Source organism: Eulemur rufifrons, chromosome 1 (genome assembly GCF_041146395.1).
Source record: "Eulemur rufifrons isolate Redbay chromosome 1, OSU_ERuf_1, whole genome shotgun sequence".
NCBI classification, from domain to species: Eukaryota; Metazoa; Chordata; class Mammalia; order Primates; family Lemuridae; genus Eulemur; species Eulemur rufifrons.
This window is the reverse complement of record NC_090983.1, coordinates 7,371,225-7,395,981: the sequence shown is the minus strand read 5'-3', so window position 1 is coordinate 7,395,981 and position 24,757 is coordinate 7,371,225. Positions and strand designations below refer to the sequence as shown.

The window sequence follows — 24,757 nt, the reverse complement described above, 5'->3', positions numbered from 1 at the left end:
GTTTGAAAACATTTTCTATTACTTATTTTTTTTTTTTTTTGAGACAGGGTCTCACTCTGTAACCCAGGCTGGAGTGCAGTGGCGTCATCACAGTTCACTGCAGCCTCAAACTCCTGAGCTCAAGTGATCCTTCTGCCTCAGCCTCCCAAAGTGCTATGATTACAGGTGAGAGCCACCATGCCGGGCCTCCTGTTACTTATTGAATATTTCTCAGTCCTTCTTGGGTTTCCAGCAGAAATCTCTGGCTGGGATGACATATTCCAGTTGCTACTGAGGAAGCAGTTGCAGGACTTTAAGTTTGGATGTAAAAGGAGAATTGCTGTATTGCAACATCCTAAGCCAACAGGTTGAGGGGCTGGCTGTGAACCAGTGAGGGCTAAAGTTGGCAATGGGGTTCGTGCGTGTTGTTTGTGGGCTAATACACAGGACAAGGGCTGCTTAGGAGCATAGCATGTGTAGCTTGGGCCCGAGAGGCCTATCAGCCTTGGGGTACTAGCAGCCCAGGTACTATCCACAGGGAAAACCCTTTAGCTTCTAGAAGCAATTTGCCATCCCTCCTGTCTCTGCGCTTTGGGAAGACACACCTGCCTGGCCACCAGCAAAGCCAGCAGTGTAACCGCACTCCCCCCCCCCCCACTGCCTGGTCTGCCACAGCCCTCCTCATCCCCTGGCAAGGGGCCAACAGACAGAGCTGGGGCACGCCCCTTCACTGACACGGCCACTTGCTCCCCCAGCCACAGAGGCAGGAGTGAGGCAGAGGAAGGTAGCCACACCCTGGGCTAATGAGCATCCAAGAAAGGGGACTGGAACTGTTCCCCGGGGCACTGGCAGAGGTTGAGGGCCTGGGAAGGGCCCTAAACGTCCCCAGCTGGAACAGGTCTTAAAAGGGGTTTCTCACCTGTGTGAAGTCACTGTGTTGGCTGCCCACCTACCCGAGAATCTGCTGCTGGAGGGCCACTTGGGGGCTAAGGTCCCAGGGCTTGGATGCCAGCAGAAAGACCAGGTGCTACCCGCTACCTCCCCCAGCGACAGTTGTCCTCTGGAACTCTCCCACCAGGCCTGCTGGCCCCATGACCACACTGCTCCCGATTCCCCTGAGCGGGGGGCCCAATCCACCTGATCTCGCCAGACTGAGAGGCTCTTTATGTCCCTGATTTCCCCTAATGGGGCACAGATGACAGGGAGGGCTACACAGGGTTGTCACCGAACCAAGGATATAGTGAGATTACTTTGGAATTACTTCAAAGTTTCCTGCTGGTTTCAGGAAAAGAGATTCTAATCTCAATTATATTCATAAGTTCTAAATTATATTCATAATTTCACATTCAAAGCTCCATGGGGCATAGGAACCATAATCATTAGCAGCTTCAAGTGAAAAGAAAAACCACAACCCCTCACGGAGCACACCACACTGCACAAACATGAAATCTGAGAATACCTTTTTCTAGCCGATGTCCCGGCCCCCGCTGACCCCGGCATTCATTGTGAGGTGCAAACCCCCCCGTCCTGTACTTTGTGAGCAAGCCTAGAAAACGGGCTTGCTGAGATTCAGAAGGTGACCTGACCAATTCTGCAAGATATACAGACACCTTTTAAATCTCCCCCAAACAGAGGGGATGTTTTCAGATATTTCTTTTCCTGATAACAGAGAGAAGGTGGAGTAGAAGCAAGGGGACCTTAAGTCAGCTGAAATCAGTTTTCATCTCATTCACAACATCTGACTTCCCAGCTGTCAGGTGCTTGAGCAGAGCTTCCGGACCTGGCGGAGCTGGCCAGAATCACTCGGGCCAAAATCCACACGGCCAGTCCCATCCTGGGAGACTCTGATTCAGTAGATCAGAAGGTGAATGGGGACAGGAACCTATTTTTTAGCAAGCTCCCCAGGGGATTGTGATACAAATAAATCGGGAAGGGCACCTGGCTGTTCGATCTACTTGGAGGCAAACACCCGGTCTTCACATTCTCCCCCTGCCTCACGCTAATTCCTAAAAAATAAATGCACCAAGTAAATAAAGACAGTTTTCAAGATGTTCATGGAATGACTTTTTTTTTTTTTACATTTTTCAACTAGTTAGGACAAAAACATTACAATGATTGACTTCTTTCATTTAGTTACATAAATAAAATTTTTATAAATATCTCTTTATAAACAATATAAATAGCTTTACAACATAAATACATTTATGCATGACATGAATTTACAAACAGCAATGTTTTACAGCTGGTTTTGTCAGTCTCTTAAAAACTGTCCCTTGTCATCAAGTCGGTGTAGGTGTGTGTTTCATGTATATAATATATATATAATATATAACTTTTTATTTTTCATTTTCAAAAAAAAAACCCAAACAATAAAATCATACCCCCCCTCCCTAAATAATAATAGAACAGCTAGTGTTGTGTACTCCCAGTACCAGGGAAAAAAAAGAAATGTAAAAGCCACATTGCGTTGGAGGTGTTTCCAGATGCTGGAGGCTGATGACCAAGGATGACCTCAGCACAACAGAGCCAGTTCCTAATCCTGAAACACAGAGTAGACACAGGACACTCAGTTCTGGCCCTTTAGCTGAGAAAGCCCAGCCTGCAGGGCAGTTCTAGAACCTTCCTCTCCTCAGCCCCCCCCCCAACAGCAGGAGCAATGTCCCTCTACCTTTGCCCCACGGGGCCCTGACAGAGGTCTTCCTGTAGAGGGAAGGGGCCTTTCCCTCTGGCGCTTTCCAGGCCCCGATCTGCTGTGCCCGCGCCAGCACAGGTGGAACCAGGATGCCTGCCAGCCCTCCCCCTCCCCCTCAGTCACACTTCAGGCTGTGCCCTTGGCACTCGGTGAGGCACAGTGAGGGAAAGAGAATGGAAACTCCCCCGTCCCCTTTGCACTACACAACCCTCAGTCAGGCGCTTGCCTCTGTTTTACGTGTCTGGGTGACTGCGGTGGGAAGGAGAAAAGAAACCGTGCTCAAATCCCAACCCTGACACGACTCCCTGAATGGCCCCAATAGCTTTGACTGTCACTTTTCTCACCCATAAAATGGGATAATAGCCACCTCCCAGGGTTGGCTTTAAGATTCAACAGGGGGCCACATATCAGGCATTGGCAGTGGCTGGGTCCCAGCCGCCACCCAGTAAACAGCACTTCCTTCCCTAGCTGGCTTTGCTGCAGAAAGGGTCCAGGGTCCCTTTCAGAGGCAGAGGAGCTGATGTCTCCCACAGCCCTAGGGAGTGAGCAGCCAGGCTGGGGGTTAAGAGTACTCGCTGAGTGCCGTCCCTGCTAATGGATGCGTGGGTGGGTGCTACGGGCCCTGAGGAAGGCGTCCTCCCAAAGGACAACATGCACAGAGGGACCCTGGGCCAGAATGGCTTGGTGAACTCTCCCCCATCTCCCTTCTCTGGCTCTTCCATGTGTTTAAACAGATGACAGATGTCTGTGATGTTCTTGGGACCCAAGGGCAAAGTGTTCATTCAGGTATCAGCCTGACACCCTGTCTCTGTCATTAGCGTTTATAGTCAAGACTTATAACCATCAGTCATTATGGTGGTGCTTAGAGCCCAGGTCAACCCACGAGTGGAGAAAAGGCCATAACCTCAGAAGAGTTTTCACTAGTGTGAAAAATCTAAGCTGCCTTCCTCTTCAAGCGCAGACAGCGATACATCCTGGGCTTTGCCACCAGGAGCCTGCGGGTACAGGAAGGATGCTCTGCTCTCTCACTGGGGGTGCAGTTGAGAGGGCTAACTAAGGGTGCAGGAAGTGGGTGCTCATCTACGCTAAGAGAACTTCCAGGAGGTTGACTCTTTCCCTTGGTCAAAGGGGCCAAGAAGTTTCAGCAATCTGGATTCTTCCATGTCCACACAGCCTCTCTCACCACCCATGTGGCCATCCCCTCGTGCCCACAGACAGCCATGCCCAAGAACAAGGCACCTACAGGCATACAGGCACTACTCCCTGGAAGGTTAACTAACATTTGTTTAGACTGGAAAGTTTGAGCTTGATGCTTAAATCAAACTGAAAATTTGAGGCCCCGGAATCCATCTCTTCGTTGTTTGGACAGGAGAGAAGACAGCAAAGACATTCTGATGGTAGCTACCAATGGCTGACCCTCCACCCCCAGCGTCAGAATCATTTCTCTCCCTGTGCAGGGGGAAGTCAAGATAACAGCCAACTGAAGCCTCTGTAGCATCAGGGGGAAGCACACAGCCCAGCAGGTCTCGCTGCCGAGAGAGGAAGGGACCAGGTAACACCTAGGGCAGGTGGCAGAGGCTGTGGGCTAGGGCCTGCAGGTTCCTCTGGTCATGGACAAACATTTCTGAGAGCCTGCTGGGGGTGCTGGGGGTCCTAGCTTACCTTAGGCCAGCACTTGGCCCTTAAGTTGTTCATGAGTTCATATGGGGAGTGAATACGTTCACAGAAAGCTATACCTCAGGTGAAAAAGTGTTCTGCGTGGTAAAAACGATTTAGGCAATGCTCTGGAGAGGCGCCCTTGATTCCTGCTTGGGGAAGACTGGACACGGACAAAGCTTTCTCCGTGGAGAGAGCAAGCCCCCCAAGGTTGGGGTGGGACAGACAGGGTGTGGGACAGGCAATGGCAGCAGCTGGGCTGGAGGGCAAGGCTGGAAAGCAGCAGGAGCACGACTCTCATGCACATGAATGTCAGTGTCAGGAGTTAGGATGTTGCTGTTCCGTGGACACTGGCAGGCGGCAGGAACGGAGAGGAGGGAAGAAGAAGTGAGCATCTTTGCAGCAGTAAACTGCCACCATGTGGCACCTGGTGGGGGCGACAGCCGGGCAGAGGTCTCCAGCCCTAGCAGGTGAGGAGGCCACGCCAGAAACAGGGAGCTCAGAGCACAAGTTGGGTGGGGGAGAGGGCTGGTGGGAACTCTGTGCTGGGCATGTTGAATTTGAGGTTGGGGCAAAGAATAAGATTTCTTTGTCTTTTCCTTTTCTTGTCCTGGAATAACGCCACAAACACCGAGGTTCACCCTTGAAGCCACAGGGCTGCAGCAGCATCAGGACCCCGGACAGACTAGTTTGCCTCCCGCCAGGCTAGGAGAAGGGGCAAGAATCAGAATGCCCCAGTGGAAGAGCCCCCTGATGGCGCTGACGGAGGGCTATCCTCTCCACTGTGCCACTTCAGGGCCAAAAGGCCCAGGAAGCCATCCTGATGGGCTTGGCTACCCACTGCCACTGCAGTGTGCGCACCGAGGCTGGCAGACAAACTTACCCTGGCTCCTGGGTATGCCTTTCCTCTTCTGCTCCCACCAATCCACGGTCTCCCTCAAACCACCACCCCCAAGTTGGCGCACTGAGGCCAAAGCTGCTAGTTTGGCTATGGAGCAGGGGTGGGTGGGACCCCACCAAGCCTGTTTCTACTCCTCCAGAGAAAGCCAAGTGGGTTCATCCAGGCTGAGCCATTTCTGACCTTGCCAAAGTTCCCTGACCACTTTATCCTTCACTCTCTTCATCTGTAAAATGGGATGACACATGGGGTGGCGGGCAAATGCCTAGCACACACTCGATCAATGCCGGCTGGCCTGGCTCCCCTCCAAAGGCCGGCTGGGAGGCGCAAGGGGCAAGGGTCCGAGGGGCAGGGGCGAGAGCAAGGCGCGCGGGAGCGCCGGGCGGCCGAGTTTGGTGGTACTCACCGCCGCCAGGGGTCGCCGCACTAACATCCCAGGCCGCTCATGGAGCCGATCCGGTCCAGCTTGAGGCCGAAGCAGCCCTTGGACAAGCCCTTCTTGTTGGCTCCTTTGTACTTGCGCGCGTTGGGGTGCTCGTGCAGAAGGCGGGCCCACGCCGCTCGCGACTTGGTGTCCACGCGCAGGTCCCGGAGCAGTCGTGACCGGTCGCCCTTGAGGTTGGCGCCACTGCCCCCGGGAGTCTTGTCGCCCTTCTTTTGACCGCCGCCCGCAGCCTGGGGCTCAGCCACCTCCTCTCCCGGCGGGGTTCGCGGGACCTGTCCGAGAAAAGAGAGGGCAGCTGAAGGGACGCCCGGCTGCAGCGCGGGGGACTATGCGAGACCCCTGATGCTCCAGCCCGACGTGCTGCGAGCCCGGAGCGTGCCCCACCGATGCCGGCCAGTTTGGCCCCGCATCCACCTGCCACGCGGCCGCCGTTGTCCACTGCTTCTGGGAGCCCCTTGCCCTCCCCTCCTTTGCCACTTGGCCCGCTGGCCACGCTGGGGCAGGGGTACCGCGCAGGTGTCGACGTTCTCCCGTGGCTGGGGGAGTAGACCCCCCGCGTCCAGGCTTTGAGGGCTCCCTGGCTCTCACCTGCGTGTATCTTGGGGGAGAGCGAGGGAGAGGGCCGCCTTCCCGCCCTCTTGTCTCCCTCCTGCGCGCCGCATCCTCCCGGGTCCTCGGCCTCCCACACCCCTCACGGCCCGGCGTCCCCGCGACAGCACCCACCTTTGGAGGCGCCCCGGGCTTGGCTTCGGAGGGTCGGAGCGAGAGTAGCGTGAGCAGCAGGGCGCAGGCCAGCAGCTGGGAGAGGTGCATGGTGCTGGTGGGGTCGAGGGGCGCAGACCGGCTGCAGCGAGGGTGCACGGGGCCGGCGGGCAGAGGGGCAGGCCGTGCCGAGCGGGCTGGCCGGGCTGCAGGACGAGCGCGGGTCCCAGTGCTGCGCGGCGCCGGCTGGGTGCGCTCTGAGCCCGTGACTCCGCTCGCGCCTTTATAATCCAACCTGCCGCTGATGTCATCCTCCCGCCCACCCGGCCGCCCGGGCCAATGGCACAGCGCACGCGGAAGCGCCGAGGTCCGGGAGGGGGCCCCCGCGGCCCCTACTCTCATCCCACCCGCGAGGGATCCCGCGGCTAGGCGGGCTTGCTCCGGGCTGCACTCGGAGCCGCAAAGCGGCGCGTCCCGGGGAAGTCAGTTTGCAGCTTGCGCGCGCCCTGGCATGCCGAGCGTCTGTGCGCCAGGTGCCCTGGGCACCCGCTGGGTCCTCACCACACGCGCTCTACCTGAAAGGGATCCATATCCCTCTTTGCAGGTGCAAAGACAAGCTCAGAGGAATTAAGTTACTTGCCCAAAGTCACAGCCAAAAAGTTGGCGCTGCCCTAAATCCACGCAGATCTGCCTTGTCTGGGCACCTGGCTTTGCGGCCCCACGGTTTACCTGCTCGCCAGGGTGGGAGTGCAGACCACATCGACGTCTTAGGTCGAGAGGGCAGAGGGTGGGGCTGGAGGTCCAGGCGGGAGGCGCAGGGAGGGCCAGGTTTGCTCCGGGGCCGCAGGGGGGAGCACAAGTCTTCCACGCTTGGGAGTGCAAGCGTTTCGCCAGCCTGTGTGTTTGAGCGCGAGCCCGGAACGACAGGGCTGCGAGGGCAGATCCAAGATACCGAGGACCCTGCGTGTGTGCGGTGGCATCGTGTGCCCGTCGCTGTGGCTCTAACTTTGCTCTCATCCCAGGCTAGCCGCACAGAACGTCCCAGGGTCTGGTGAGTGGCTTCCGTCTGCACGGACCAGTATGCACCTGACCCTTCCTGCACCACGCGAGGATCCGCAGCGTGGGGGTGCCCGCTCCGGTGTCCCGTGCACCTGCACAGGTTGGGGAGGGAACTATACCTAGCCCCGAGCCCTCATAGCCTCCATGAGCTGGGACAGGTGGTCAACTTCGCGGTTTGGGCTGCAGAGAGGTCAGGACACGGTCACATATCCCTGCTGCTCACGAGCTCCCTCTCCTTGGGCTGGGGGTCTCCGTCCCTCTGGCTCCGGGGAATCCCCGTATGGGCCAAAGAGGCTGAGAGCCTGGAACCCCAAGAACTGAAGGAGGTGCAGGAATCTATGACCCGCTGCTGCCAGGCAGGATGCAGGCTGGAGAGGGAACAAACGCGGTGGCGACAGGGATGCAGTGGCAGTCCCTAGGAGTGAAGACGATCCCATGGGGGGTGGGCACCCAAATGAGATTTTTCAGGGAGAAAAAGCTGCGTGTGAGGCGGGAGGGCGGCTGGAGTCAAGAGGCGCCTGGAGAACCGGTGCCCTGCGGTGGCTCTTGCAGGGGAGCCTGGTCCGAAAGCTGTGAACACAGCGGCATCATCTTCTGCTCTGTCAGCCCTGTTCTGCGGTGGCCCCTTCCCACCCTCACACCTTGAGTCGGGGAGGTTTGAGTTTGGGGCAGTAGAATCTCCTGATCTCCAGGGAGATCCGGGCACTCACAGGGCATCCTTTGTCAGTTCTGGGGAGTGGACTCACCACCTCTACGCAGCCGCCTCCCCACTGCCTCTCCACATCAACCCCCGGGGAGTGGCCCCGCTCTTCATGTGAGGAGAATGCAAGAGGAACAAGGATGGGGAAGAGGGAGGGATCTCCAGGTGGGCCCTGGAAATTCCCTCTCCTTTTTGCCTACTGGACAAACAGGGATGTTACCATTTGGAACTCTGACCTGTGCTTTATTTATACCTGTTTAAAGAGCCAGGCAGAGCTAGATCGACTGTAGAGTCAGGCATGGGGCTGGTTTCCAGGGGCCAGCAGCTACCTCCTCTAAAGCCCCTTATTAAGCACAGGTTGGAAGCTTCTGGTGCTCATGGCTACCTCCTCCTGCCTGGATGCCTACTGGCTGGTTCTTCCTGTCTTCTGTATCCCTGGACATACTTGATGTGTTCAGGACTCCAGGTCATAGCCCAGTGACTGACTAGGTCACACCTCCATTTGAGCTTTGAGGCTAAATTAACAAAACTGACACCCCCAACCCAGTGTGGCAGAGCCAACACCCTGGACTCCACTTCTTGTGGAGCCACCAATTTTGACCACAGGACTATGGTGGTTTAAGGCAGACCGGATCCTGGAGGAGCTGGCTGTGGAGTGAGCCATCCCTGGGGCAGGCTGTGCAGCAGCTTCTGCTTAGCTGGGGCCTGGGACGGGGGTGGGGTGGGGGGTGGGGTGGGGGGTGAGAGTCAGAGCACTGGGCTGGGGACCTCAGGGAGTCAGCACACACCTGTCCCTCTGGTCTCCTTGAGTGGGGAGCTGCAGAGCAGGCTCTTTCTCCGTCCTGGGCCCGGACTTGGGACTCAAGTCCTTCCCTGCTGCTTACTTCTCATCATGTCAGCTTCTTCTGCTCTTGGCTGCCAGGGGCCTGGCCTGGAAAGGCTGACCTACTGAGCAGCTGAATGTGAGCTGTCTAAGGCATTTTATTGACTGCTCAATTTTAAATCTTCTCCTGATGGCAAAAAAAGGGAGAAAAGGCCATTGGGAATCCTGTCATTTGTCACTTACCCACTCACTGATCCCCAAGTGTCCACTGAGCACCCCTGCTGGCTGCTGACTTCCATCCTAGCAGGGAAGGACCCCAGGAAAGATGCTGGCATTGTAGGCTGACAAGGACAGTGACAGAGAGCAGGGCAGCTCAGGCTCACCCCAAGAGGGAGAGCCAAGAGGGCTCCTGCAGCCTGGGCTAGTAGGGTGGGCTTCCTGGAGAAGGCAAAGTCATTCCTGAGCCAGATAACACAGGGAGATAAGGGAAGAGAGGAGGAGAACCCAGATGGAAAAGAGTGACTCCCTGTGGGCTGACAGCGGAATGTGCCACACACTCCGAGGGAAGCCATACAAGTGAAAGACCCAGTGAGAGGCCTGGCCAAACGGCAACACAGAGGGAAGTGGGGCTGGCGAGCTTGCAGAACCTGGAGTGCCCAGACCTAGGGATGGTGGGGGGCTTCAGGTAGGGCTTTATGCTCAGGATAGAGGCAATTCTGGGATCAGTGGCACCCTGCAGGCAGGAGACATGAAAGAGGGGGCCTATTGTGCTCTTGGGGGTGGGGAGGGCAGTAAAGCTCGTGGGGGGCATGAAAGGTGAGGCAGGGAGCGTGGTGAGCTGGAGGAAGCTGTGCTCACCACTGCACACCAACGCCGTGTGGCCAGTTGGGAGGGCAGGGAGAGCAGAGCCAGGTGATGTGTGCCAAGCCCCAAGCATCAGAGGGTCGTCGCATGGGTGGGACCCTTCTCTCCCTCCTGGCCCTCTGAAGGGTGGGGACATGGAAAGAAAAGACCCCATTCTGTGGGCCCCTCTTCACTCTTTCCCCTGCTCCAGAGGGGCAAGGTAAGACTCTCACGTCCACCACAGAGGGCCCTTCCTGGGGACAGGCGGTGAGCAGGCCAGAAGCAGAACAGGACGAGATGCAAAATGAGAATGGGCCCCGATCAGGGTGGCTGGGGTGAGAAAGGTGTGCGTAAAGGGCCTCTAGGAGGCTGGGGAAGGGGTGGCTAAGACAGGACCCTCCAGCTGGGTCCCTGGAGGTGGGAATGAGCTCCCTGGAGCAGCGCCCCCTCCTGGCCCTGGCGCGGCAGGGCAGGGTTCTCAGGCACACGGGCGGGGAGGGCTGCTGAGCGGCCCATCTGTTTTCCTCTGCAATTAGTTCATCCCTGGGGCCCCCTTCCAGCTGCATAACTTCTCAGAGAGGACACTAAACAGGCGGTGAGCAGTTCTTGAGGAGGCCAGGCAGGAAAATTGCAGCGGGACTCTGACCAAGTCCCATCACTGCGTGGGGCCTTGAGTGTCACCATCTGTAATTGGGAAAAGATGGTTCTTGCCTCCTGGATGGGGCAGAGTGAACTCAGGGGCCCGATGGGAGGCTTCTGACCCCTGGCAGAAGGCAGCAGGAAGCAGCTGAGGCAGAAGAGGGATCTGAACGTCGCGGCAGGTTGGCCGCACGTACATACACTTCCATGCCAGAGGACCCAGCAACCCCTGAGACGCCCAAGACTGTTTTGTGGTGCAGCCACTTAGAGGACACAGAAGCCACAGCCTGGCCAGATCTCCTTGAGCTTGGTACCTTCCTCCAGGAGTTCCGCAGCCACAGGCCTGCCTTGGGGGAGGAGCTGGAGGCTCCTTCGCGGGCCAAAAATTCCAGGAAAGCTTAACCTCATCATGCCATGGGTCTGTCTGACCTCAGGACACCCCCACCTGATGAGCCAGCTGCCCTCCTTCCCTTTCCCAGGGGCCCTGCCAGCACCTGCTCCAGATGGCCTCCAACCCCACTGTCCTACGCAGTCCCATGACGTCAGCGTTTATCCCTTTTTTTTTTTCTCCCCCTTGTCAAAAGGAAAAGATAGGTCCTCAACAGATAGGCTCAGTTCTGGGTGGGGAGGGGGGGTGGCGGGGGACAACTGCTCTCCATCTGGCTGTCAACAGGCAGGTGAGGGGGGCAGGGCTGAGGCCTTGATCCTGAGAAAGTGAGCAGGGCAGTGGGCGAGAGGGGCCTCCCCATCAGAAAACAGCTCAGCACCCCAACCTCAGCACGGAGCCAGCACCAGATGTTCACAGAGGTTATCGCTCTGCTGCCAGGCTCTTGCCCTGGGGACAAGGGCTTGCCTTGGCTGGGCTCCGGTAAAATGTTGCTTATACACAGCTTTCCCAAGCAGTGAGCCATCCTTTCCCGCTCTGGGGGTCCCTGCAGCAAGTCCACCTTCTTGGTTTGTACCTGGAGGAGGGTGTCTGTTGTTTAGTCTTGCAGACCTTTGTTTCAGATTTGGTAGAGACCAATCTTCAAGGAGTGGGCTTCTCCCTGTAGATGGAAGGGACCCCCAAGTATCTTACAGAAGCCCCCTAACTCAGCACCTTCACGGAAGGGATCACAGGATGAGCTTGCACGGATCCAGGAACACCAGTCACCTCGGGGGGCCACGTCTCTGGGGTTTCTAGGCCAGAAACATCTATGAGAGTGTCATCACCCACTGCTGTCTGGTGAGTGGTCAGTCTCTAAAATGAGAATGCCCAGAAAGCACTAGGAAGAGAGACGGCCGCGCCAGATGCTAATGAGGGCTGGAGGGAACATACTTTTTGCAATCTGGACTCCTCAGGGATTGGAAAATACTTTTAAGCCCAAATCCCATAAATTGTTTAAAAAACCATGATTATGCCTGTGTGAACTGTCTCTGGGCCCAGTTTGCAACATCACACAACAAACTTTTCCTCCAGGATTTTCCAGGAAGGTCCCTTGTGTCCCAGCATGGGCTTGGCAAGGAGAAGGGTCCTTCTCCCCAAATGATGGTCTGCTTTGCCTTGTGGGGGAAATAACTTAAGAGAGGAACCCCGATTAGAGCTGAGCTGGGCTGAGCTGGTTCAGGATGCCACCTGTGAAGCAGCTGATTAGGGGTCCTGGTGTCCACGGAGGCAGTAAGGAGGAGAGACAGCTTCTGTGTGGTGGGCACACGTTTGCAGCTACTGCCGCCTGGTGCCTCAGCCTACTGGGGAAGCCCAGACACCTGCACGTGGGTGTGTGACCTGGACTGCCCCCATCCCACTATGACAGCCCTAGGTTTCAATAGGGTGCCATTGTCCCAGAGAAGCCAGGTCCGTGAGGAATGCTCTTAATCACACTGCAAGAGCAGTTCTGGGGCAAGGTAGTGGTGGTGTCCACTGTCCTGTGTCAGGGTCGTCATGGACACCAATATTCACATAAATGTTGGTACCAATGGCTTCACAGAGGTCCTCCATGGACCCATTCTGCACTTGATATTCGGGATTGACCCTGGGTGGGTTATTTCCAAGCCTTCCTGACTGCTCAATGCCCTTTCAATACATTCCTTTTTAAATCCACTCAGCCAGAGTTCGCTTCTGTTGCTTACACATCGTCCCCTGGATGATGCCCAGGGTGGCCCATGTCCCCGGTGCCCATGGCTTGACCTGCCCAATACTCCATTCTGGGAATGACCACACTGCCAGAGGCCCACTTCCCCACAGACAGCCTTGATGTGAGGGTGAGGACCTCTGGGGGTGTCCTTGCCTTCTTCCCTCATTGGTGGCTAGAAGGGCACAGTGGACAATGTGTGGAAAGACAAAATTAGGGGCCCTGATGGTGCCCCTGTGGAAGGAGCAAAGCAGATTGTCAGTACAATGTCCAGGGATTGGGCCCAGACTGGCTGTGCTAGCACTGTTGTCTTTAAAAATCATGTTTTTAAATTATTTGATGGGGATGATTAAAAATATCACATTGCCTCTATCGAGTGAGACTGTTCCTGACTGTAGCCTGCAGCCTGGTGGAGGAATGTCAGCTTAGGTAAAATGAATGCAACATGTGCTCATACACATTGCTAAACTAAGCAAATGTTTCTGACTTCAGCACCTTTTTGCCCCATTAGATCCAAATGTGTTTCTCAAGCAAAACAGGCTTCGCTGAGTAAGAGCAACAGCGCGGTGAGCGCGGAGGAGCTGTGTGGAAACCCAGAAGGCTGGGTGGTGGCTGAGCCAGGGAGGCCGGGCAGGCGTGCTCTAGGTCTGCGTGCTGAGCTGGGAGATGAGGTGCCTGGCTCCAGAGGACAGTGTCCACACAGTGGAGGTCTGCTCCTTCCTGTGACCCCAGGAAGTGCAACTCTAAGGGGTTAAGTGTCATACACTGGGCAGCCTGGGCACAGACCTCCAGATGCCAGCCTCTGTGTGGACCCCAGGCATGCCACCCTCTCTTTGTCCGCTTGAGTTCCCCATTTGCCCCAGACCACAGGCAGCAGTGCAGTTGGACTTGGGTGGCACGGCTGGGGTTGCTTGCTGAGGACCTCTCGGGAGGTGAGGGTCCTGGAGAAGAACATGCGTCCCTCAGGACTGGCTTCTGGCAAAAGGGCCTGACCAGGACCCAAAATGGTGTGGGTGCAATGACCCTGCTGAGCCCTGAGGCTGTGCTCTCCCTGGGACTGTGCCTGTCACTGCCCTGGCTCAGCACAGAGAGGCAGGATCCCAGACTTGGAGTTCCACAGCTCCCTAAGCATGACATTGTCACAGCCCTAATAGCACCGAGGTTTCCTCTTCTCACTCTGTCATCTTCTTGGGGACTGCTGTGTCTGTCTCAGTAGCCCCAGCTCCACACCCACTGCTTACCAAACTGTAGGAGCTCAATAAATGCGCAGGCATTGGCTGACTGCCAGCACTGTGCTGGCCTCTGGGGCAGCAGGGACAGGCTGCCTCACAGCAGGAAGGTACTGGCAAAGCAACCAGCTGCCCATTTTGCAGATGGGGCTGCCGAGGCCCCCGCCAGCTTGTGGCCTGGCCTCAGCCACACAGGGGCTCAGCAGACTGCTCAGGCCCAGCGGGGGCTGGTCCACGTCCAGTGAGTCATGAGGACCAGTCCGGGAGCGAGCGCCCTGCTTCCCCGAGAGAACATCTGCCGAGAGGAACAGCTGTCTCCACCCTGCACTGTGCAGGCTCCCGTGGGAATGTGGTGTGTGGCTTGGCAGACAAATGGTCCTGCACCACCCGTGGTCATTTTTGGGGTGGAGGGGCTCAGAATTCCGGGGCCTTTGTCATATCTGTCGTGGAAGATCTCTCTGGCACCTCACTATCCCTTCTTCCCATTCTTTCCTATTTAATTTCTGGGAGGTCTAGAAAGGACGGGGCCAGACTCGTTGGGAATGTCGTGGCTGTGAGGTTTGGGGAGACAAGTGCTCTAGCGTCAGGAAAGCAGCCTTCTCGGGGGGCCAGCGTGAGTTAGGTGGTCTGAGGCCAGAGCCAGCTGGCGTGAGAGTGCAAGGCAAGGGCCACCACCCACAGGAGCATCATGAGGCCAGAAGGACGTCCTTTCTTCAGCCGTCCTTGAGAACAGGACTGCTGGGACTCACCTGGGACTCCCAGCACTGTGGTTCTGACCTACCCGGAGAAACCCTCCCCTGTACCGGCCAGTTGGGCCCTCAGGGCAGAGCCTGCATTTTACCTTGGCAGGGTATGGGGGGATCCTCACAGCTGTCCGACCCCTCTCCCCCTACCCCCGCTGCCTCCTCTGGCTGACAACCACCTGGGAGGCAGTCCCTGGGCTCAGGGGACTGAGACAGGAGAGACAGAAACAAGACAGTGGCTCAGATGTGGGCAGACCCTGGAGTCTAGGTGGGGTCTACCTGGTCACAGTGCTGAACAGTCACCAGACTAAGGCCAGACCACTAAGTAGTGGGAGAATCCACTACGGCTGAGCTTGCACAGTTCTCTGTCCTGCTTGGAACCGCAGGGTGGGAATCAGGCAGCCCTGTGTCATCTGGGGCGGGGTGGGGGTAGGGGTGGGACAGGGAAGGGCAGGAGGCTGGGAAAAGAGCTGCCCTTGGCAGTTATCTGACCCCACAAGGGCTTGCCCAGCAGCGATGAGCTCATGGGCACACACGCAGGGCTGCGTGGTGACAGGAAAGGAACGGCAAATGTTCGCTGGAGACCTGGAGGCGTGGGCCTTTCACATGAGCTCATGCGATAAGATGCTCCCCAGGCCTCGCCAGGCCAGGAGCCGGGGGCAGCTGCTCCTGCAGGAGGAGCCCCTCCCGCTGGCCCTGCGGCCTCGGCCCTGCACACACCTTCTCTCCCTTGCTGGAAAGCTCATGCTGAGCCCGAGGGAATCCGACATCGAGATGACCTGGCAATGTTGGGCTTATTTGGGTGGAATATGAACGTTCTTTTAAAAATCAATCCTTTTTATTGGGGGGCGGTGTATATTTACCCAATGTTTTATCACATGATAACAGAAATGTCAAACTAACAGCAAAATATAAAAATACCTCCACCAATAACAGCACACCTGCCTACTACTGAGGTTCTCAGATTCTCCTGGCAACTTTTGTGCTTAGTTGGAATCAAAGTGCACATAACATAATATATTGTCATCAACTTTTTCATATAACATTATTTTATACAACCTTTCCCATGGGTCTGCATAGTCTGCAACATCGGGTATTATAATAGTTTTGCGGTCAGGATTTGGGCAGTTTTTAGTGTCATTAGCTTACAAATTACACAGGTCAAGATATCTCTATACAAATAAAGGCGTTTTTTTTCCTTCTCCTCCCTCCCCGCCTCCCTTCCTTCCTTCCTTCCTTCCGAGTTGCTGGCTGAAAGGGTTTGACAGTGTGAACGCTCTCTGTGGTTTGGTAGACCTTTACCAGCTCTCTGCCAGTGGGCGTGACGTGGTGTGTATGTAATGTTCTCTTTCCCACCTCCTCCTCTAGTGCTGTGTCTTTATTTACATTTGCCAGAGACCTTCAGAGTTGCCTTACATTATCTTCCTCTAATTTCTAAGGGCTTTCTTAAATATTTTTAGCAGAGTGTTATATATTTTGATCTTATTATTTTTCATATTTACCATGAGGCTTTCACTCTATTGCTTTTCTTCATTCTTCTACACAGACGTTTGCAAATGCAAACAGCATCATCTCACAGCCTTCGCGCTTCCCTTTTATTACGTTCCACGACGGCAGGCATCTGGTCTGTTTGCTCTCGGCTGCCTCCCGGGCCCCCTGGGCCAGCGCACTACAGAAGCTGAGCATGTGGACCACGAAGTGGCTTTGATTCTCATGTACTGGGTATTTTTACCCACATTGTACAGGTGGGAAACTGAGCTCAGAAACGTTAAGTACTTGAGTAAGCACCTCAGGTGGGACCGAAACTCAGGTCGGTCTGTCCTGACACTCACGCTTTGTGCTGACACCAGTGTCTTGGTAGATGCAGTGAGCTTATGCTTTTATATTCTTCTGTTGTGGTTTTTTCAAATGGTTGTGTGAGTGTGTATGCATATGTGCATTTAACTTTAACCTGTCTGGAATGTTCTGTGGTAATGGTGAGTAAAGATCTGCTATTTACATGTCACTGTTATCCCTTTTCTATATGAATGTAGTGATAATTATTTCTTTCATCATTTTACTTTATTTTTAGAGACAGGGTCTCACTCTCTTGCCCAGGCTGGAGTGCAGTGGCATCATCATAGCTCACTGCAACCTCAAACTCCTGGGCTCAAGCAATCTTCCTGCTTCGGCCTCTCAAAGTGCCAGGATTATAGGCGTGAGCCACCACACTGGCCCTCTTTCATCATTTTATTTTCACTTGATTGATGATATATTAAAAATCTGATCTTATGATATGTGATATATTAAAATTTTTTCATATTTTTGGAATTTTGGATATTTGACCTATAATATTTATGGGATTTGAACTTTACTGAGATTTTGTCACCGAATATATGATGTTTTTATAAATATTTTATGGGCACTAAATATTTGACTATTATTTGTAGGGTACAAAGTTTAACATTAATTTATCCAACTTTCTTAACTATTGTTTATATACTTATTATTTGGCAGTTGATGTGTAACAAAACCCCCATTGACTTGGTTACTGACTGTTTTAATGCTTGTCTGGGCGTTAGTGTCTGCTCTTCACTGTGCAGCACCCTCTTCTTTTGAGACCTCTCCCTGCACTCCAACCCTGTGGTTTTATTGTGGTCTATCTCTTTTATCACAGACATGGGAACATGTCCCAGATCTGGCCAGGCCCAACTCCCTGAATTGCTCAAGGACAGAAACCCACCTCCAGCTATAAGGAACTTTATTGGTTTCATAACTGGGAAGTCCAGGGAGAGGGGCTATTGGCTAGCTCAGGCGCAACCAAGTGCAGTGAGTCAGATGATGTCAAACCTCTCTCTTTCCCTACAACTCTTCTCTGCCTCTGTGTGATGGCCTTATTCTCTCCTGCTACAGAGAATCTTTCTCCATGTGGTAGAGGATGGAGGCAAGGAGAGGGATGCCCTCAGATTTCTTCCTCCGGTGTCTAGACAGAATCTTATGGAAGGACCAACTGGCTCTGTTTGACTTGCATCCCCATTCACTGTGGCCAGGAGATGGTTTTTCATAGGTTGGCCAGACTTAGCTCAAGTGCCCATCTCTGGGACCAAGAGTGGGATATGGAGATTGCCCGCCCCAGCTATAAGCTGGAAAATGAGGAAAGGATGGGTCTCCAAAGGAAATTTGATTACCATGATCAAAAGGATGAGGGAAAGGGTGCTGGGAAGAGAAGAACAACAATTGTATACAACAGGCTGCTGAATCTCTGGCAATATGATTGGCTCAGAGACAGGCATGGGACCCAAGCCAGGCCAATTAAAGAACTTCCAGGGATGTTTTTCCTCTCTGGAGCTGACAAGGAGGAGATCTCTTTCCTGTAATGCATAAGGTGGCCGGCCTAGAGCTGTTTGTGGGCATTCGATCTCTGTGTTTGGTCTACTCTCCTCGTTTGTGTTTTATGAGCCAGAGGACCAGGCTGCTTCCTTGGTGCTTCAGCAGATTGGAATGGGGTTTCTGCTGCTTGCAACCAGAGACCTGCCCATGCAGTGTTCTTATGTCTTCATTCCACTTTTTATATTTAATCAATATAAGGTGACCTTCTTTGTCCTGCATAACTTGCCTTAGGTCACAATTAGTCCAAGTCAGGATTAAATCTAGGTGGGCTGGCTCTAGAACTGGGGGCAGCACCCTTGGGCACTGACCATTCCACAGAAAGCAGTTTGGTCTCCTCGCCAGGGGCTGGTGGAGGACAACTTCCCAGGGTCCCTGTCTACCGTGTGGGCCCCAACCACTGTAATGTTAAAAAAAAAAATATATGAAAGCTTTTACTTTATTTTAATTCTAATTTTTAAAAAACAAAAAGAGTGTTTTCTAATTAATATGTAACTTGTGCTGCATTACCAGGTTCATGTGAAGATTTCTCATGTTAAAATAAAGTTGACCAGAAAATTCTTAAAATCTGTTCTCTTGACCATTTCCTGAATCATTAAAAAACAAACAAAGTACTACATGATCATTATGATGGAGACAATACCAATTATACAAGTGGATGTAAAGGAGAACACCTTTAAGGCCACCACCATGGATCAGCCACTGTTCACATTTTGGTTTGTATCCTTCCATATATTTTCCTATGTGTATAAACACATAAAGATGTATGTATTTTCATAATAAAATTCAATTGTACTGTAACATGATTTTGTAGCCTCGTTTTCCACTTATCTACAACTCTTGAGCACTTTGAAGTGACCCATAAGGTTCTAAGGAGGACCCATCCTCCTCATTCCACATAACTGTATCTAAGTTTCTGTCGTCATTTCCCATGGCATTCTGATATATGGAGATCTCATAATTTATTTAAATAGTCCCTTCTTTATTGTTGGACTTGTTGGTTGTTTCCACATTTTTACTAAGAAAAATTTAACAAAATGAGCACAGATGAGTGTGAATAACTTCGATCTTGCAGTATATTGTGGTTACTTTAATTGGGCCAGAGAGGCAGACCCCATCGTGGTCTGTGGAGGAGGGGCTGCCCTGTAGTGAGTGGGTGTTTCCACTATCAGATAATGTCCCGGGCTAGGAAGAATAGAGAGGGCCTGCAGTGCGGATGGTGGAAAAAGTTCCTCTTTGCAGCTGATGGCTGGGTCTGTTGGGCTTAGCTTTGCCATAGGGAGAGAATTTGGGCAGTTCTGGAAGGGCTGGGTGAGCTGCTCCAGGCCATAGTGACCCCAAGCCAGGCCTGGGCCTGCCCAGTGGCCATGACCTTCCTGCTGGTGCTGTGCTTGCCATTAGTCCCAGGTACCTTCAAGGGCCTGGCCTTTGCTCTGCTGGGAGAATTAAAAGGAGGGGCTGGTGCCATGTTCTGGATGGAGTAGCCAAGGATGGTGTCACTTCCCTAAAGGCCAGATCAGTTGTGACAGGAGCATTAATAGGTCAAGGATTCCATATTGACAGAGTGCCCTCCTATTGGAGGGTTTGTACAGATTTACATGCTTTCTCTCCTGCAGTGTGAGAAGCCCTTTTCCTCACATCCTCACCAACACCAGGTGTCACAATCTTTTACACCTTTGCTAACATAGTATGTAGGAAAAACAATAAAGTCCACGGATTTTATTGTTGTGGTGGTGGTAGTGGGGTGTGCATTGTGTATGGTTTTCTTTTTCTTTCCTTCTTTTTTTTTTTTTTTTTTTTTAATCTTCCCTTGGTTACTAGTGAGGCTGAACACCCTCTTATGAGGTCACTGGCCATTTGCAAATCCTGGTCAGTTATTACTTTATATCCATCAGCTGGTTTTCCACTGGAGTATTCTCTTTTTCTAACTGACGTGTGAGCATTATCCCTAAATAGGGAACATTATCTCTCTGCTTCTCACATGTGGAAATGTTGTTTCTCAGTTTTGACTGTTAAGCAGTTTGGATCTGCTTTAACTCTTTAGTATTTGTGAATACCATGTGGAAATTTAGGTTTTTTATACAGTGAAATCCATCATGCCTTTCTTAATGGTTTCTAATTTTGGTGTCATTTTTAAAAAGGCCTCCCCACTCAACTTCCAAGATTAAATAAACATTCACCTACTTTTTTTCTATTACTTTTATTGAGTTTTGTATGTGTTGGTGTATGTATACATTTTTACTTCTAATCCATCTGGAATTTATTACAGTGTGAGGTAGGGATCCAGCTTTATTTTTTAACATGGAAAAATTTAAAGCAGGTGTTACCAATCACCTACCACAATCATTTTTTAAAAATCCAGATAAAGTATAAAACATCTAACTTTAGATGATAGTATTTCCTGGTGAAACCTTCAGGCTAAAATAGTTCACAAAATACACTCTCGGACTCCATAATTAAATGTTTTTAATTCCTTTATCCAGTTGTTTAGCTACATGCCTGTTACTAGTCAGAAAGTTCTGTCCAGAAAGAACTATTTTTTAAAATTATTGATGCTTGGCCATCTTTTCCTGGCAGTCCAGACCATTTACTGAGTCCACACAGGCTCATGGCAGTAAATCCATTTCATTGTATTATATGAAGCCATTAAAATACAATTTAGTAAGAAGGAGGGTACAGAATCTGCCTGCTTTACTCCACTTGAGATTATATCTGATAAATATCTCCCTTTGCAACTGAAAACAGCCTGGACCGGGGACTTGTGGGGTTAAGGTGCAAACCCCAGACTTGTGTCAAGAACTGGGCTCTTCTCTGAGCACATGGGGCTCACAGATTCCCACCCCTGGAGCCCAAGGCCAAGGAGAGAGCTTTAATTAAGGTAGCAAATGGTCTTATGTGCATCTAAAATCTCTTCACAAAATGATGAAGAAAACGAGAGGGCTCCGAGAGGACAGTTGATAGGCAGCCCTACTGCTCAGGAAGGCCAAGCTTGTCACAGTGCGGATTTGCTCTGCAACGCTAAGGCACGAGGAATGCCACGTTCCTCTATTTTTTAAAAATCAGATTAAATGTGGCTCAGCCTTCAGCTGTCTTAATGATAGAATGGTCAATTTCATCATTTTGGGGAGCCACTTCTCTGTGGCTCCCTATGGCTATGGAAAAGTCATTGTATTTTAATGGCTCAATGTCAGTCTTGGATCAGCGGGATGCTTACCCCTCTTAACTCCAACCCACGGATCACTGTGCTACAGAGAGCTCAAAGGATTCCCCAAGAGTCCTGGTGCGGAGGGTAGTCGAAGTCAGGATTGTGGCAACTCAGAGTTTAACTGGGGAAATTTAGTGACGGGACTATTCACATGATATGGGAACTAAAGGGATGGCGACAGAGAGCTGGGAGCATGATCGATGGGCCTCTGGATAGGACCTTTAACTACCAAAAGCAGCTCTGACAGAGCCATGGCCAACTGGGACAGAGAATGAAGAGACCGGATTTGGGGGGTGAGGGAGTAAGAGGAGAATAATCAACACAAGGACGTGTAGGTGTCCTGAAAGAAAACCGGCCCCAGCGCCAACCTGTGCCAGCACTGGTGTTTCTCCTTACCCCAGTCAAGGGAATCCACTCTCCCAGGAAGGAGCCCACTCCCATGTGTGGGCCTTGGGGCTTGGCTGTGTGTGAACTGGAAAGGCTGTGCTGCCTTGGGGTCTGGGTGCTTTCCCTGGACACCCTGGAGCATGGCGGAGGCAGCCTGTCCTTTCCCTCTCACCTAAAGGACCACAGAGGGAGGGCTGGTCTCCAAGGTGGCAGCAGAGACAGTGGAGAGCAGCACCAGAGCCATAGGATGTGTGTTTCTGTGGCACCTCGGCTAGACCTGCAGTGGGCCACAGCTAGAAGTGCCAGGGGCTAGGTACACCCCGCACGTTGGGGCTATGGGGTGGCTATAGGCGCCAATGCCAGCCAATGGGCATGGAGGGTGGGGATGGAGGATCCCAGTGAAAACTCATCTTATCTGGTCAAGTGCTTTGAGTTGAGTGCTTTGAGTTTCACAGGAAAACTCCTTCATAAGAAAATTTTGGTTTCCCTCCAGATTTTTATTATAAGTCAATTCCTTGGACAAGTTTACATCCCTGGAAAGGGTAAAGTCACTTGAAAGGTGGAAATATTTATTCAACAAAGAACCAACTCCTCCAAATTTGTTGAAGCTGGTTCAATACTTTGTTTCAAATCTCATGTTAAAGGTCAGCATGAAAATAAATTTTGGCATCATGGTTATTGTGAAATCAGTAAAGACAATGGATTGAGGGCTATAACAAATTAATATAATACACGCACAAACTCATCTGTTTTGAAACAAAGTTAGCTTATTTTTTAACACCTTTTGAGACATAATTCACATACCACACAATTCACTCTTTTAAAATGCAGAATTCAATGGCATGTAGTTTATCCAGGGTTGTGCTACCGGCACCACAGTCAATTTTAGAACATTTTCATCACCCTGAAAGGAAACCCTGCACCCCTTAACCATCACCCCCCAATGCTTCCATGCCCCAGGCCTTTGCAATACCAATTTACTTGCTGTATCTATAAATTTGCCGATTCTGAACCTTTCATGTAAATAGAATCATACAACATGTGGCTCTATGAGTCTGGCTTCTTCTACTTAGCATAATGTTTTCAAGATTTATCCACGTTGTAGAATATATCAGTAGCTCATTTCTTTTTATGGATAAAAAATATTCCATTGTATGGATATGCCACATTTTGTTTATCCATTCACTAGCTGAGGAACATTTGGGTTGTGTCCACTTTTTGGTTAATATGAATAATGCCGCTAGGAATATATGTGCGCAGATTTTTGTGGAAATGGATATATGTTTTCATTTTCTTGAGTATATACCTAGGAGTGGAACTACTAGTCATATGCTAACTCCATGTTTAACTTTTTGAGAAACTGCCTGTTTCCTAAAGTGGCTGCACGATACAGTCTAACCAGCAGTGAATGAGGGTTACAATTTCTCCACACCATGGCCAACACTGGTTATTATCTGTCTTTTATATTATGGCTATCCTGGTGGGTGTCAAGAAAGTAAGACTTTTATTAAAAATTTTAAAAAGATGGTAAAAGCTAAACAATGTCATAATATATCAAATGTTTTAAATTAATAATTTATATTTAATTGCAATTAGAGTAGCCATGGACATACAATGTGTTAATGTTAACATTTTGTTCCCTTGGTATGTTAATCATGTCCGTATATTCTTATTTTCTGTATATATATTATAAATATATTTTTAAGATGGAGAATTATAACGTATCCCAACCTGACAAAATGATCATAAATTCCACATCATAAAATCTAAATGAGGAATGTCACTGTGTGTGCTTTCATGATGCTCTTTGCTCATCACATCCCACACAGTGAAAATGTCCCTACAGATCTTGAAGAATGCTCCACTGTGAGAGGTGTCAACCCAAACACCAGTGAAGAATAAGAGTGTGGGGAAAATCAAAGGAACAACTTATCAAACTGGATATTTTTAAAAGAATACCTGTATAGTTCTCAGTGTGTACCAGGTGCTGTTTCCTAAGCCACTAGCTATTAAATTGTTTCATCCTAATAGCTATTTTTATCCCACTTTACAGTGAGGAAACTGAGGCACACTGAATTTGAGTAAGCTGCCCAAGGTCACAGAGCTAGGAATAGCAGACTGGGATTCAAACCCAGGAAATCCATCTCTAGACTTTGTACTCATTAATAAAATTTCTGTGTCAGATACATTTGGGAGGTGACAAAGGTGTTTCAAATGTGTCTGCTATGTTTACTGAAACCACCTGTCAAACCAAACACTTCTGTAAAGATGCGACAAGCAAACCTGCTGAAATTCACACTACGTATACCCAACGGCCCAAATTAGGTTTCCTCCCGAGAGAGAGGAAGCAATAACGAGTTCAGAGCAAGAGCTAGACAGCATCCAATTCGTTTCACGTGCTGTCTTTTGTCTCTCACCTGGGTCTGATCGCCTGCTTTAGGGGGGCCTCAGAGACCTTAATGGGCAAATCTCATATATTCAGACAAAAGTCTGTTTAATTTACCGGCTGTTTGTTGGTAAGAGGTGAGAGGAGGACATATCCCCCTTGAGGTATGTCTAGAAGAGTTTTAAGAAGTCTTTGTAGGCAAAGAGTTCCCAATAGCATTTGAAAGTAGCTGCCCATCTCAGTCTTCTCAAAGCTGCCCTCCCACCAGTGCTACCCTAATCTTTTTTTTTTTTTTTTTTTTTTTTTTGAGACAGAGTCTTGCTAGAGTGACTAGAGTGCAGCGGTGTCATCATAGCTCACTGCAGCCTCAAACTCCTGGGCTCAAGTGATTCTCCTGCCTCAGCCTCGCAAATAGCTGGGACTACATGTAAGTGCCACCACACTCACCTAATTTTTCTATTTTTAGTAGAGATGGGATCTCGCTCTTGCTTGGGCTGGTCTTGAACTCCTGAGCTCAAGCAATCATCCCGCCTTGGCCTCGCAGAATGCTAGGATTATAGACATGAACCACAGCGCCGGCCTCATCTGCTTTTTGGAGAGTGTCCCAGAGGCAAGAAAAGTCATACTTCAACGACTCTAACACAAGACTGTAAAAGTATTTACGAATTTTTAATTTCAGTATGTTCATGACTTTTAAATTTTTATATTTTTGACCTTCCTGGAATTTAGTTTGGTTTAAAGTGAGGAGTGCAGCCTTTTTTTCTCAGATGGGTAACGAGTTGCCCCAACACCATTTTATTGAGTTTTGTAACACATTTGTTGAGTTTTCTCTCACCAATTTGAACTTTCCCTTTTCTCATGCTGAATTCTCATGTATACTTACATAAAGCTTTG

The 24,757-nt window shown here is 51.1% G+C and overlaps 1 protein-coding gene across 1 annotated transcript; it reads right to left on the bottom strand.

Annotated features, from left to right (window-relative positions):
* Window positions 1–2,019: 2,019 nt before the first annotated feature.
* NPPC (natriuretic peptide C) lies at window positions 2,020–6,631 on the bottom strand. Its single transcript, XM_069466071.1, has 3 exons — window positions 6,394–6,631; window positions 5,632–5,942; window positions 2,020–2,518 (listed from the first exon to the last, which is right to left on the bottom strand). The coding sequence occupies exons 1-2, from the start codon at window positions 6,481–6,483 to the stop codon at window positions 5,652–5,654; spliced, it is 381 nt and encodes a 126-aa protein (XP_069322172.1). The 5' UTR covers window positions 6,484–6,631; the 3' UTR covers window positions 2,020–2,518; window positions 5,632–5,651.
* Window positions 6,632–24,757: the final 18,126 nt, after the last annotated feature.

Excerpts from the sequence above, each read along its gene's own strand:
- NPPC (XM_069466071.1), bottom strand. The coding sequence starts at position 6,483 with ATGCACCTCTCCCAGCTGCTGGCCTGCGCCCTGCTGCTCACGCTACTC. Across the intron at positions 5,943-6,393 it reads AGCCCGGGGCGCCTCCAAAG|GTCCCGCGAACCCCGCCGGG; the intron begins GTGGGTGCTGTC and ends TTTCTCGGACAG.